At 38.7% G+C, this 13,287-nt stretch overlaps 2 protein-coding genes across 5 annotated transcripts in view; one reads left to right on the forward strand and one right to left on the reverse strand.

Moving 5' to 3' along the window:
* The window catches only part of NENF (neudesin neurotrophic factor), a 5,787-nt gene extending 1,394 nt beyond the window's left edge, over positions 1-4,393 (forward strand). Inside the window, exons 2-4 of the mRNA XM_009646194.2 lie at positions 1,119-1,179; positions 2,330-2,433; positions 3,091-4,393. Coding sequence (XP_009644489.1) covers positions 1,119-1,179; positions 2,330-2,433; positions 3,091-3,267 — 342 coding nt within the window. The 3' untranslated portion in view covers positions 3,268-4,393. The remainder of the gene's footprint in view (positions 1-1,118; positions 1,180-2,329; positions 2,434-3,090) is intronic.
* Positions 1-13,287, reverse strand: part of PACC1 (proton activated chloride channel 1) — a 96,485-nt gene that overhangs the window by 27,163 nt on the left and 56,035 nt on the right. The gene's annotated exons all lie outside the window — the stretch shown is intronic.

The raw sequence follows: 13,287 nt of genomic DNA on the forward strand, positions 1-13,287 counted from the left end.
CCGGGGCGGGCGCGGGGGCGAGGCTAAGGCCAGGGCCGGTGGGGCGGCCCGGCGTGGCCACCTTCCTTGCTGCTCGGTGCCCTGGCGCCACCTTGAAACTTGGTTTTCTCGTGCTTTGCCATCGCCTCCCTCCCAGTCATTGTGGGAGAACTTGCTTTTTAGGCATTCGTGAGAAGTTGGTTGGCATTCACTAGTTGCTAGTCTGCTATTCATTTGCCCGGCTGGCAGTTGCCGATTTTGGTCCGTTCAAGCCGCGTACAGACAATTAGATGGCATGTTCCTCTTTTAGTCGTTGCCTGCTTGACAAGGTACTCATGCCAGCGAATTTCAGATTACCATAAATTGGAGCCAAAGTAATTTTCTCTCAGTAATTCATTAAACCATGTATTTAGACCTTTTTTTTCCCCTACAAGATTATAGAAATAAAGCAATTTCACCTTCAGAGGTTTCAGCTTTCTGTGACACAGAGATCTCAATGGAACTTCACATTCAAAATTATAAAGTCCTACATTGATACACTTCAATCTCTTTTGAAAAACTTGCTGGCTGACCTTCTCAGAGTCTTCTCGAGATACTTTCAAGAAACTAACCAGCATCTGACACATGAAAGACAAAGCACTGGCTTATTAAGTAAAACAGATGTCAGCAGATCAGATTTGTGTGTGTTTATATATTTATCTGTTGTTCTCTTAATCAAATAAAGAATGCTGATGGCCATATACTCCTTTATCTTGGGCAATATCCATCTGCATTAGAAATAGAAAGATGCAGTTGATAATCTTTGAGCAGACAAGTGTGCAGACAAGAGGTGACTTAAAGAGGGACATGTCTTCTATGATTGTGATGTTTAGATTAAAAAGATTCTCTCATTCCATACACTTAAATCCTCAAAAAAAAACCAAAACACCAACCATCAGGGACAGGTTAAAGCACAAGCAAGAAATTTCATGAGAGATAATGGGTATGCTTGTATACGCACACACAAACAAAAGAAAACATACAACAGAGAATTTAATTATCTTCTTTGTTTCCTGAGCGCTTATGGATTTTGTTGCTAAAACTAATTGCCTTTTGCCTACGTGTAAGTGTTGAGGCCATGTTGATGGCTTTCTTTCCAGGAAGGACAGCCCATTTACCTGGCAGTGAAGGGAGTGGTATTTGATGTCACTTCTGGAAAAGGTGAGTTTGCTTCCTCTCTGCTGTCTGCATTGTTTTCATGCTGTTTTTCAGTCACTTGTTTTTAAATATTCCCAATGTATTAGAAGCCTGCAGTTCAATCACAAGAAAAAGAATAGACTTTTTCCTTTTTTAAAAACCCTCAATATTCCTCCTCAGACACGTTCCCCCCTAAGGCTTTGACTAGAACTTACACTGGTTTGCGGTTACAGTACACATAGACAGACAAGCCAGCGTGGTCCGGTTAACTTGGATACTGAGGGCTGAATCGCTGAAGAAACCTGCCCAGACCCCTGAGTCCTCACCCAGTGTGGGGTCAGGCCACACTGAATACAGCATTTTATTGCACTGGGTGCCTGAACTGACCAGATCAAAGCTAATTTGGATGTGTCCAAATTGCACTGCACAGTATCAGCGTTGCTGCAGCTTCATCTGTTCCTTTTGTGCTGGTGTTTGCCTACCCATGCTGTCCAGTGGCAACTCTTGGAAATGTTGACTGTGATTTTGAAAGGAGGCCAGGGGGCTACGTAATTTTTTTTCTCCTTTAAAATGGTTTTATTTCATTAGTCTTCTTGTCTCATGATTTATACCTAACCATTTATTGCTATATTTACAGTTTGTGCCTTCCCTAAGAACTACAGATGTTTTAATTTGAACTCCTGCTACTTAACCCAGATTTGCTGTAAAATGTTTGAAGGGACCATGGGGGTCCCGGCCACTTGCCTTAATGTCATCATAAGCAAACTAATGGCTTGTTGCTTTGTTTGTACTAAGCTTGTTAACGCAGCTTGTCTGGACATACATGTTGGCTGATCTTCAAATCCTAAGTTAGACAAGGCTTGCCACTGGAAATTCTGGAGTCTACAAACCTCTCATGAGAATGTAAAGCACAGCTCCCTAAATAATAGGCAAATTTTAAGACTGCAGTATAGTTCAACAGTTGTATTGTATCTGGTTTGGTTTTCTTTGAGGACTGGGATGTATTATGAGAAAGTAGCAAATTAAAAGGCAGTTTGGGAAAGAAGAGTCTTAGTCTTGAGTTGTTGCTTTCAGTTCACTGAGAAGTGCAACAGGCTGATGAAAAGTAGAGGCTGAACATAACCCGTACGTGGTCAGATTGTCACTGGATTTTTATTTTTTTTTAATCTGACAGAATTTTATGGAAAAGGAGCCCCATACAATGCTTTGGTTGGAAAAGACTCAACCAGAGGAGTTGCAAAGATGTCTCTGGATCCAGCAGATCTTACACATGACACAGTAAGAAAGCAGACTATTAGTTTAATTCTGTTTCTGTTTTGCAAAGTTTTATTCTTTTGCAAGATGATGAATGATAATATTAAATTATTTGTATTAATTTAAGTTGATTCACATCCTTAAAATCAAAATGCATTAATATTCTTTAAATACATTAAATAGATACGTATTTACTGCTCATGAAAGGTGCAGTGCTGACAGCCTTAAAGAGCAAAGTTTTTAATCTGTGGAATCAATACAATATATGTAAGCATGTAAAGGGGAAATTACCCACTGTTTAAAAAGATGCTTCCAAAGAGAGTAAATCACTTTCTCTATCAATTGATTTAGTGTATCCTGTGTCACTGAAATGGCGGTGGGTGCTAACTCTGGCAGTGCGTTGTTGCTTGTTTGAGGTGTGATTTACTTCTGCAGGGAAAATGAAGGGAGATTAACAGTTTGTGTGACCTAAATATATTAAAGTTTTGTCAAGGCTGAATTTGAATGAAAAGAATAAAATTACAGGTCATACTATCAACTTTGTTAATCATGCTCTGCAAAGTAAACCCAAAAGCTGACCCTAAGGTTTATATATAGAAATCGATAAAGAAAAAAATGCATGTAAATATCTGTTTTTTTTTTTTTTTTGAGACGGGACTTTCATTTCCGTATTTCATTTAGACAGGACTCACAGAAGAGGAACTGAAGTCCCTGGATGATATCTTCAATAATGTTTATAAGGCCAAATATCCAATTGTTGGCTATACTTCTCGACGAATTCTGAATGAGGATGGCAGCCCCAATCTAGACTTTAAACCTGAAGATCAGCCACATTTCAACATTAAGGATGAATTTTGAGGAACATTTTTGTCGCTAGAGAATGCCTGGGGAGAGGCATGATAGAATATTAGATTGATTCCCTATTTTCTGGAGTTCATTAGGACGATTAGCTATCATGAGTCAATTTTCTGTTTAGAAAATATATGATGTGTGTGTACACACATAGTTTGTGCAGTGAAACAAACAGATCTGTATTAGTGTCATACACTTGGGCTGTTTGCTCTGAATTACTTCACATGGAAGTTCTTCCTGCATGGATTTCTCTGTTCACAAGTGTGTAACGTAAAATTACATTCCTTAGAAGAGACAAGGAAGCTTTTAGTAGTGGAAACACGACTGGTAAATCCCAAGTTGTTTCCCACTCCTTGGAAAAGTGTGAATGCATTATCTGGATGAGCTAACATCAATTCTCTGTGCCTCAAGTGGGTGTAGGTATCATGTGTACAAAGGGGTGTAATAGAGGCTTGTACTTTAAAAGCATTATGGGATTTCATAGTTGATAGGTTTGAGAATACTGGATACAAACCCACTCAATCTCTTAAAATGCAGTTACAGTGGAACATTTACGCAAAGCCTACCACTGTAAACTAAGAAAAATAAATCTTTTTTCCCCATGAGAACTACCATGGCACTTTAAGTAAGACTATTATTATGTTAGTTTTGAATAAATGACACTTTAATCTTTTTAAATAATTATCAGAGATGCCATCTATATTAGATTATGATGATTTCCTTCTAGCTTCCTCCACTCTTTTCTCTGACAAAAAAAGGAAATGGTATCCCACTGTTTACCACATACTCTTACAGCGTGAGTTTATTATAGTAGTTTAGTATCCTGTGGATATTGTTAGCATTTTTATATCGGCAATTTCAGTTCTCATTTTTAATTTCTGTTAGTTTTTGTTTGTTCTTACTCTGGCTTCATCATTGCTGTTGCAACGAAGCGTGCATTCATACGTTCCTCTTCCTTTTAACCTAATACAAAACTGCAGATCCTTTAGGGTGAAAGCAGACCCCCCCTTTATGGGGTTTCTCTGGCAGTCTTTCGGCAACAAAAGGACCGTAAAAGCACGTGCTATATAAATTGCTGCTAACCACTGACTTTCACTAACTTAAGTAGAATGTAAATTGTCACGTATGTGGATTTATCTGCCACTGTGACAGGTTGAATTGACATAGAAAAACAGAACAGCTACTCCCAATTCCGTATTAATAATATAGATATAATAAAAATACAAGTTATGTTTTGTTCTATTTCTTTAGCATTTTGGCCATTTTCTTTGAAGGAAAGATTTTGTTAGATTTTCTCCACTTCATGGTTTGCCAGGGACAGCTGCCTGTCAGTTGAATATCCAGAAGAGCTGTTTCTGTTTATTTGTCCTTTCTTTTGCAATGTTACAGATTTTACTCTAAACTTCTTCTGTATCTTACTGTTAGACCACTTAATTTGCAGGAGGGACTCCCTGCACCCTCCCCCCCACCCCGCCCCCCCGCTGTTGGATGGTGCTCTGGGGTGGAATAAATAATTTAGCATCTAAGAAAATACTATTGCTTCAGAGAATTATTCTTTTTTTAAATTACTGTTATTACTACTACTGCTGACCTTTTGATTAGATACCAACAGCAGCTGGGAGTTGGCACCTTGGTGATGCCTGCCTGCAGGTATGGGTGTATACCTGCCATTGTTATAGGATGCTTTTCCTATTCATGCTACGAAGGTCACCTTTGCTGATCCTGAAGTGGATAACTCACCTTCTATTTGCACTAAATTTCAGGTTCATTTCAGTGAAGAAACCCTCCCGTTGCAACAGGAAATGGTGATATAAACCCCACTCTCATCATGCAAGATCCTTGCGAACCCGACCTGCCCTCACTCGTTCCTGTGAATCGGAGATGCTCTAGTCCTTCCTTTCTGTTATTTAAGACAAGGTTGTCACAACTGAGTGCGTTTTAGAAAGCAAAACATTTCCTTTTTTCTTTCGGTTTGGGAACTGAAGGACTTGCATTTAATCACTTCCTAGGCTATTCCACTTGGGGTCCCCACTCAATGGAACGGTGTTACGATAGTGAGGCTTTAAGTGGCCATATATCCGTAACATGTTTGCGCTGACTACTTTTTAAAAATGAATTCAGAGTACCACAGTATTTCTTTCAGTGTCAATTTAGTGACACTGTATTATGTCTAAGGTTGTTACTTGCCAACAGCTTGAAGTTTGTTTTGCTTAAAAGCAAGCACTCTGCTATGGTTGATTTGTTCAGTAAGTTGCATTTCCCTGACCTCTGTGTTATTCCAGTAAGACAGGTGCCCTCACTACCTATACAGTGCACTCAAAACAAGCAAGCTCTGTAGAGTCCTATTGTAGCCCTCCTACTACTCCACACCTCCTCCGGAGAGTGAAGAATTTATTTTCAATTTACTTGCTGCTTCCAGACAACATTGCAAATGTCATTATTGTTGCTGTGCTGCTTCTAATCCGCATCTTGCTAACTTAACATGGGCATTTGAATGAGGTTTTAAAGAACTGTGGTGCCAAGAGTTACCTTACTTTAGTATTTAATAATAGTTTACTCTTCAGAATGTGAAGAATTATCAGATAGGTTCATTGCTTAGAGGATGCATAACCTGAGTTGCTGTTTCCCACCTGGCACTCTTTGCAGTAGTCCCTCACTTTGATCCGAATACACTTGATTAACTTTTGTGACAGGATAGATTCTATCGTCTGTACTTTAATAAGTATTATTACAATTGGATTATTAACAATTCCAATTAACAACTGGAGCACCAGGACTAATAATATAAGCAACAAAAATTCAATCAAGGGGTTATGAAATGCAGATGGAAGTATTATGTTTATTTTTGCAGTTGTAGAGACTGCAGTGAAGTGAAACTATCCTAAGAACATGTAAGGTGTGTTAGCAGCTGTTAGTTACCAGTTACTGCATCCTAATCTAAACACGACCACCTGCCAGAATGCAGGTACTCTGAATCCTGCAGATTGAGCGGCTGAGATTTTTCCAAGAATTTGGGATGAGACATAAACCGTAGTTACTTCTTTCCTAACTGGAATGCGTATATGGACACCATTCCTTTTGTGGCCCTTTGCCAAAATATGAGCGAGCGTTTCATTGATTTAAGCGAATCAGTTTCTGTATTAGTCTTCTTACACAGAAAAGGCCTTGTTTCACTTTGAAAACTGCAGCCTAGGCTGATGCTCTTTGTGGTCTGATGATACCGGCTGTGAATTCATAATAACGTAGGAATCAGTGTAGGATCATATTTCAGACTGCATTTGTCAGACCTGCCAGACTTTCACATTTCAGTAAAAATTAAAAGAGGATGCTTATCTGTTTAAGTACAGTACTTGGAATGAGAGAAGCCTCAACACAGTTTGTAAATCACCTCCTCTTGTTTCAAAACCACCATCGGGCTACATATTCAACAAATGAGAGTTTGGAATGGCATTTAATTGATGCAGTTTTTCTCTTGCGAGACTCCCAAGAACATGTAGAACTCACTTGATGGTGCAGGAGAGAAAACAAAAAAAATGGTTTAGCTGACTTTTACAAATGTGTTTTGTCTCTTTGCTAGATAAATATATTTATTGGAAACGTGTTCAGTGTAATCTGTATCTGCTCAAGAGAAAACAGGAGAGAGGTAAAAAGTTTCATATAGGAAGTCCAACGCTAATTTTTCAGCTGATCTGGTTAAACCTAGAGGAAAAATACTCAAAACAACTTCTGACTACTTCTGTGAGTGAAAAAGCTGCCATTCAGGAGGCTTCAGCTGCACAGCAGTTACATGCGCTCAGTAGCTCTGACTAGTATGTGCAAATTTTCAGATGAACGCTGGATATTCTCAAGGATATCTTGAAATTCCCAGAACTGATGTAAGTGATGACAGTCGTACACTTCATTATCCATCATCCATTTATGGATGTTTTTTCTGTCCATACAGGAAACAATATACAAGCTGTGCAACTTACATGACAAATCCATGCACCAAGGGTAATGTTCAGATATGGTAAAATACACGTGAACCTATAACCTGAAAGCTACTCACATGGTATACAGAATGGCTGCTTTCAAGGAAAATCAGTCCTTGTCTGTGAATGCCTTGATTAAAAAAAAACAAACAAAAAAAGCGCTTAACTTTTAGATTTGCAGTAATTACTTAACTCGGAGCCCTGTCTGTGAATGCAGATTCAGATAGTTACAATATAGAATGTATCTGGCTGCTCTGACAGAAAAATCAGTGTGATATCAAAAGGTGATTTTTTTTTTTCCACTCTATTCAATCGGAGTCTCAAAGAACTAAGTGTATGATAGGTGGGCATCACTGCTAGAAGTACTCTAGCAGCATAGGCATGATTTTGACCTTGGCATGACCAAAAAGAACTCTAACCCAGAAAACAGAATAGGTGGGAACTGAGAATGTATTATCTTAGCGTGCTATTGGGACAATTTATACTGGTAAAGTAGATTTGGCAGGGCCGTACTATGCAGGTCTGGTAACAGACAGTGCTTCCTGGTTTTGCTTCTGTCAAATACGGTCAATGATAACAACTCAAACTTGTACCCTTACCCATCTCTTGGTCTTCATGTAACACCTTCTGGTTTGGCTTCTTTTTTTTCCTGTTCAGTAGAAGGTGTGAGCCCTAATTTACTTGTTTGTAAAACTTAGCAATCTTCTTGGCTTGGGTCATCTGTTGACAAGAAACCCAAAATAACAGATAGAAACAGATTAACGTTCTGTGAAAGACAGAGCTTGTGCACCTGGATCAACTGCAGAGCCACAAGAAGCATTCTTGAATAAACAATTCCTATTACTGTTTCCCATAGGTTTATTTGTAGCTGTTGCAATCAGAAATTCTGCACTGTTGATGAATATTCAGATTACCGTGTTCTGTAGTACTTCTTGACACGGGCCTTTATCCTTCTGACATGTGACACTGTCTTTCAGAGAAGTGAAAACTTCAGAAGAATCTGGGTGCAAGCCAACTCGAAGATAAGCCATCCAAGACAAATCAAAATATGACATAATTTTCCTTCAACTTAAAGAAACTTCTGTGAAAAAGGAAAAGAAATCCATGTCCCAATGTCCATATTTTACCGTCCAGATTTTGCTAAAAGTTTTCTCATGTTGTGCAAAGGCAGCAGATAGATAGATAAAGCAGAGACTTGGATCTAAGCCTCGCATTGTGAAAATTTGAGTCTACTTCTTGGCATATCTACTTGCGCTGTGGAGATTATGACAACACAGATCATAGACTGATGACAAAGAGTCAAACACATGAACTGAATCCAAACAGGCCTAAACTTGTAGGAGTGTTTGAATGTAGAGCTGAACTTAAAGCCTTGCACACTTCTTCTGTAGACAACAGAATCTGAATGAAAAAAACCCCTTCTAGGTAGCATTTGTTTCCGCCAGTAGGGGACTGGGAATTTTCTGGCACTTGGGCAGATAGAAGTAGGATGACGACTGAAGTGAAAACTTCCCTGTGCCTAGTTCTGTCCTCCTTTGCAGAGATACTAAAATCAGTTGTGTTGGATATGCACAGCTTAGTTACCAAGCAGTTAACTGCCTGGAGGATAACTGTATAGATTAAACTGATAACTGGTTCAAAATACCTGTGGCAGACCAAGGGTAACCTCGGAGGCTACTCTTCTTGTTGGAGGCTGCGGCTACGTACCCTTTATTTTACATTGCAGTGCTGTTTTGGTAATGATCACAGATAAGGGCTAGGTTACTCAAAATTATTTATTATGTTTAACCCTTCATTAATTTTTAGGTTTGAGCAAAGCTCCTAAAAAAATAGCCTCATTACAAAGAATAAATATCACTCCACCAAAAGCAAAGTGTTCATTCTGAACTGCAGAACTGTGCAGCCATGCATCAGACCTAAGTATACTTAGGGCAAAAGTGTTAATTGAAGGGAAGACATGTTTAAATTGAGATTATATTCTTAGGTAACATGTCTGTGTCCTGCACTATGCTTGGAAATGTGTCAAGAATATCACTGATTTTTCCTTATTTATTGTTTAACCACGCTCTGTACTTTAAAATAGTTATGCAGTGCTTTTTGAGAACAGGACAGTAGGACTTTCAAGGCATTTGTGATGTATTTTCTTGTTACTGAAAGACAAACATACATGTCTGTCTAGATACAGAACAGACAGATCTAGCAATTTAGACAAAGGCATCAGTTTTACACTCTTTCTAAAACATGTTCTATTCTATGTATTCCTTAAACTGAACAGGTCAGAAATAACACCCTGTAGTTTTGGTCTCTGACACAACAAAAATGGTAGACAGAAATGAAATTATGATGGCAGCTTACACCAATATCTGAGAAGCTCTCAGTATTAGCGTGCAAAACACCAGTTTTAGTGAAGTTGAAAGGATTTTAAGAATGCATGCTTAGGGAGGGATATTTGAGTATGTGCTGAGCCTCTTTGATTCTACACATTAAATACTACATATGTCCCTAAGTTGCTGCTGCCAAGGGTAAATACTTACTTCCCATTTCTCCGAATCGTCTCCTTTGAGTTTAGCACGTCTTGGAGATGGAAGAAAACAGGCTGCTGAAAGGTTTATACGTGAAGCAGAAGCATATCAGTGGGATATAACAATCTGAGGCAGAGAGAAGGAAGGTGAGTGAAATTCTACTTAGGGGAAGCAGCAGGAGGTTATAAATAACCCACGGGAGAGTACAGTTTCAGAAGAGGTGAAACTTGCTGATGCACTCAGAGGGAAGGTTGAATTTGAGAACGGAAAAGCGTGACATCCTCCTTGGATACAGTTCTGGGAAAATCAGCATGAATTAAACAGTTCGTGACTGCTGTCTCCCTGCTTGACATCCTCAGTCTCATGTTCCAGAAATACCGATGCCTTTTGCTTTGATACCTTGCAGGTGCCTGGATTCACAGAAAATCATGCTGCTGCTATTCAGTCCATAACTTATCAAATTTTCTCATTTTGTCTCTAAACGACACCCATTCTAGTTTAAGTTGGCTGGAGTTCTGCTGCAGAAGAGGTGATCTGGGACACAGAGACGAAGGTGCAATTCTCAGCTTCACTACAACTTTGCAATCCTTAATGCTAGGTTTCCTGGCTGTTAAATGACCTGATGCTTCCCTTGAACTCCCTTTGTCTTTCATCCCTATTGGGACTTTCAGTCATTTGAAGAAGGTAACGTTGGTTGGACATTTGGGCTGGTGGGACCCTAAGATGCCTGTCATATCTTGGTGCTTCATCTTTCAGCTGAAGCGAGTATGTTTTACCCATGTTCATCCCTGTCTGTCATCACTTGGAATTCGCCTGTATGTCCACTGGTCATTTGTTTGCTGAAATACTTGTAGAAACCATGATGACCCCAACAGTACTTCTGGCTCAGCCACTTAAAGACATTGTATAAAAGGTGTTTCACAACATTGTCAAGAGTTTTAATGATATATTCAAAATGTGCAAAATGAAGGTGCAGCTGGAAACTAGAGGTAAACTTTTCATTCACTAGGCTTAGCTAGTTTTATGATAAAATAGATATTTCAAAGAAGTAAGAAAGAAACGAGCCTCTAATCCCAAAACAACTCTTTGTAGCCTTTGCAGGCTAAGATATGTTAACCTGAACTTCCCTAAGTACCTAAAGAAGCATTTCAGCTTGAAAAAAAGTAGAATCTTAAGCAAGATTTTATCTGAATAATTATGTTTGCTGTATCTGCTTCACAAAGTAATACATATTTATGTGAAACATTAATACATAGGGAAATAGTTACAAACTATTATTCCACAATACTACAGCTTACCTCATCGCTAGCCCTGTCAGACAGCATGCGTGTAAATTCCTCATGGTACTGTGAAAACATAAATATAAGCTAGTCTAAGTCTTTTAAATGTACCTGGTTTAAGTTACCCTTAAAAAAATTACTCCCATTCTACTAGGCCGTTTGATTTAACAGCAATAGAAATAAATCGGGGATTGTCTTGAGACTAGCTGAAAAATTATCTCACTGAGTGTGTTTTCTGCACAGTTGGGAAGCTGCTGGCCACTTCTGTTTCTGATTGCACACACTGTTCATAGTCACATATGACTGGAATAACTGCATCAATTATTTACATAAACACTTTTGAATTTCTACTTTAAAAAGTATATTCTGTTTTTAATGCAATTGAGCTGAAAACAAAGACAGCTAGCACCCTATGGCTACAGAGGTCTCCATGAGCCACTGCAAAGCACTTCTTGATTTACAGACAGGGTTTGGAAAGCCAAATGAATTCTGCAGAATGTTTACATAAAAGCATTACTTTCCATAACTTCCTCTAACAGGACTGTCCTTTCATTTATATCTTTTTCCATCAACTCATTTAGACTGACTCATCGCACCTAAAAATAATTTACATTTACTTTATCTTCTTATACTTAGAATAACACCACAAAATGGATCATGCCTACATGCAGTTATCTGAGAAAACCTACTCTGTTATTTCAGCTCATCCCTTTTGGTGTCTGAAAAATCACAGAACCATGTATTAAGTTGGTATACATTTACATAACCATAGATGTCAAGGAAGTTACGAGCAAGAATCTGACCCCAGCTTATAAAGTGTAACAAAGATTACTCTCTAGGCCACAGAGAGTGTCTCACCTTTCGATACCCTGTTAGAAACAAGAGCATGACTGCAGTGCAGTTAATGGAATCATCCCAGATCTGTGTTGGTGTTACTTCGAATAAAACCAATCTTCTTGAATTTTAATTTTTCACATGTGCTGGAGCAAGAGCTAACTTTACACCACTGGAGCTGAAGGAGGAACTCTGTGAATAGCAAGCTCTTATCCTGTCTGGGACAAATCACAAGAAAGAAACAAAACCAACTGTAGTTTATTATTCTGTACCCTGCAACGTGGTCTTTTTAGAGAGGGAAAAAAAGCAAAGAAGGGATTAAAGGAACTTCAGAGGAAGAAGTGGGACTGTAGCAGCACACCAGAGAGCTGGTAAGGGTGACCCCTTGTACACCTTTTTAGCAAACACAAAGCTCAAAAATAATCTGAAACACTTAAGGGAGAACAGCACAGATATAATTTACCTGTTATTTATCTACTTCAGAAAACAGATTTCTGCTTCAAGCTATAAATCATTAAGACCTCTAACTTTCAAACATCACAAATTGGCTTTCCGGTTTATAAAAATCATCCTAATATCCCTCAGCACTGTTTTCTTTCAAGAAAGTCCGCAGAGAGCCAGCCGTCTGAGCTGGCTGTGTTGCTATGTAAGATTTGTGCCTAAGTGTCTCTCTGGGAGTTTTGTTTTGGTTCTATCATTTAATATTCATGACAATCATCATTAACCTGAGCCATCTTAGCATCCTGCCTCCAGAAACAGTCGAAAGTTTATTCCTAGCCCACACAGCTCCTACATTTCCACATTACAGGCTATTTTGGCTTGGAATTCTTATGTTTAAATTAACAGGATGAATTAAAAAAAAAAACAACAACAAAACAGAACTGCTAGGGAAAAGATGAAGCAAGAACAAGAGGGTGTTCAGTAGCCCTAGTTAGCAACAACATGGCTAAGCAATTAACTTAATCTGATCATTCCAGCCCATATACCAAGGCTTTGGGAAAGCTGACTATTCAAATGTGGCCATTAATAATAAAATGTGATGGGGCAAAAGGGGAGGGGGAAAATCCTTGCTTTTAAGCTGCATGGAGTAAACTGCACCACCCTAAAATTACTCATAGCCCACTGCTTATCTGTCAAAATAATATATAAATATTGGGAGCAGTAAATAATTTCAATGTCACTGAGAAGAAATATATTCATGCTAAAAGCAAATTCTGTAATTACATTATGATTTTAATATACATATTTTTTCAGCAAGAATGTCAGAATAATCAAATTATGATTAACACTCAAGACAATTCAACTACACAGCACCCAGAGAAATCCAAGGGATGCTCAGTTCCAGCTTCCCCAGTCAGACAGAACAGAATGCAGTGGGTCCAGTCCTGCCAACGTGGAGCAAACTAAAAAGTTGGAGGA

This window comes from Egretta garzetta, unplaced genomic scaffold (assembly GCF_000687185.1).
Source record: "Egretta garzetta isolate BGI_Z169 unplaced genomic scaffold, ASM68718v1 scaffold319, whole genome shotgun sequence".
Lineage (NCBI taxonomy): Eukaryota > Metazoa > Chordata > Aves > Pelecaniformes > Ardeidae > Egretta > Egretta garzetta.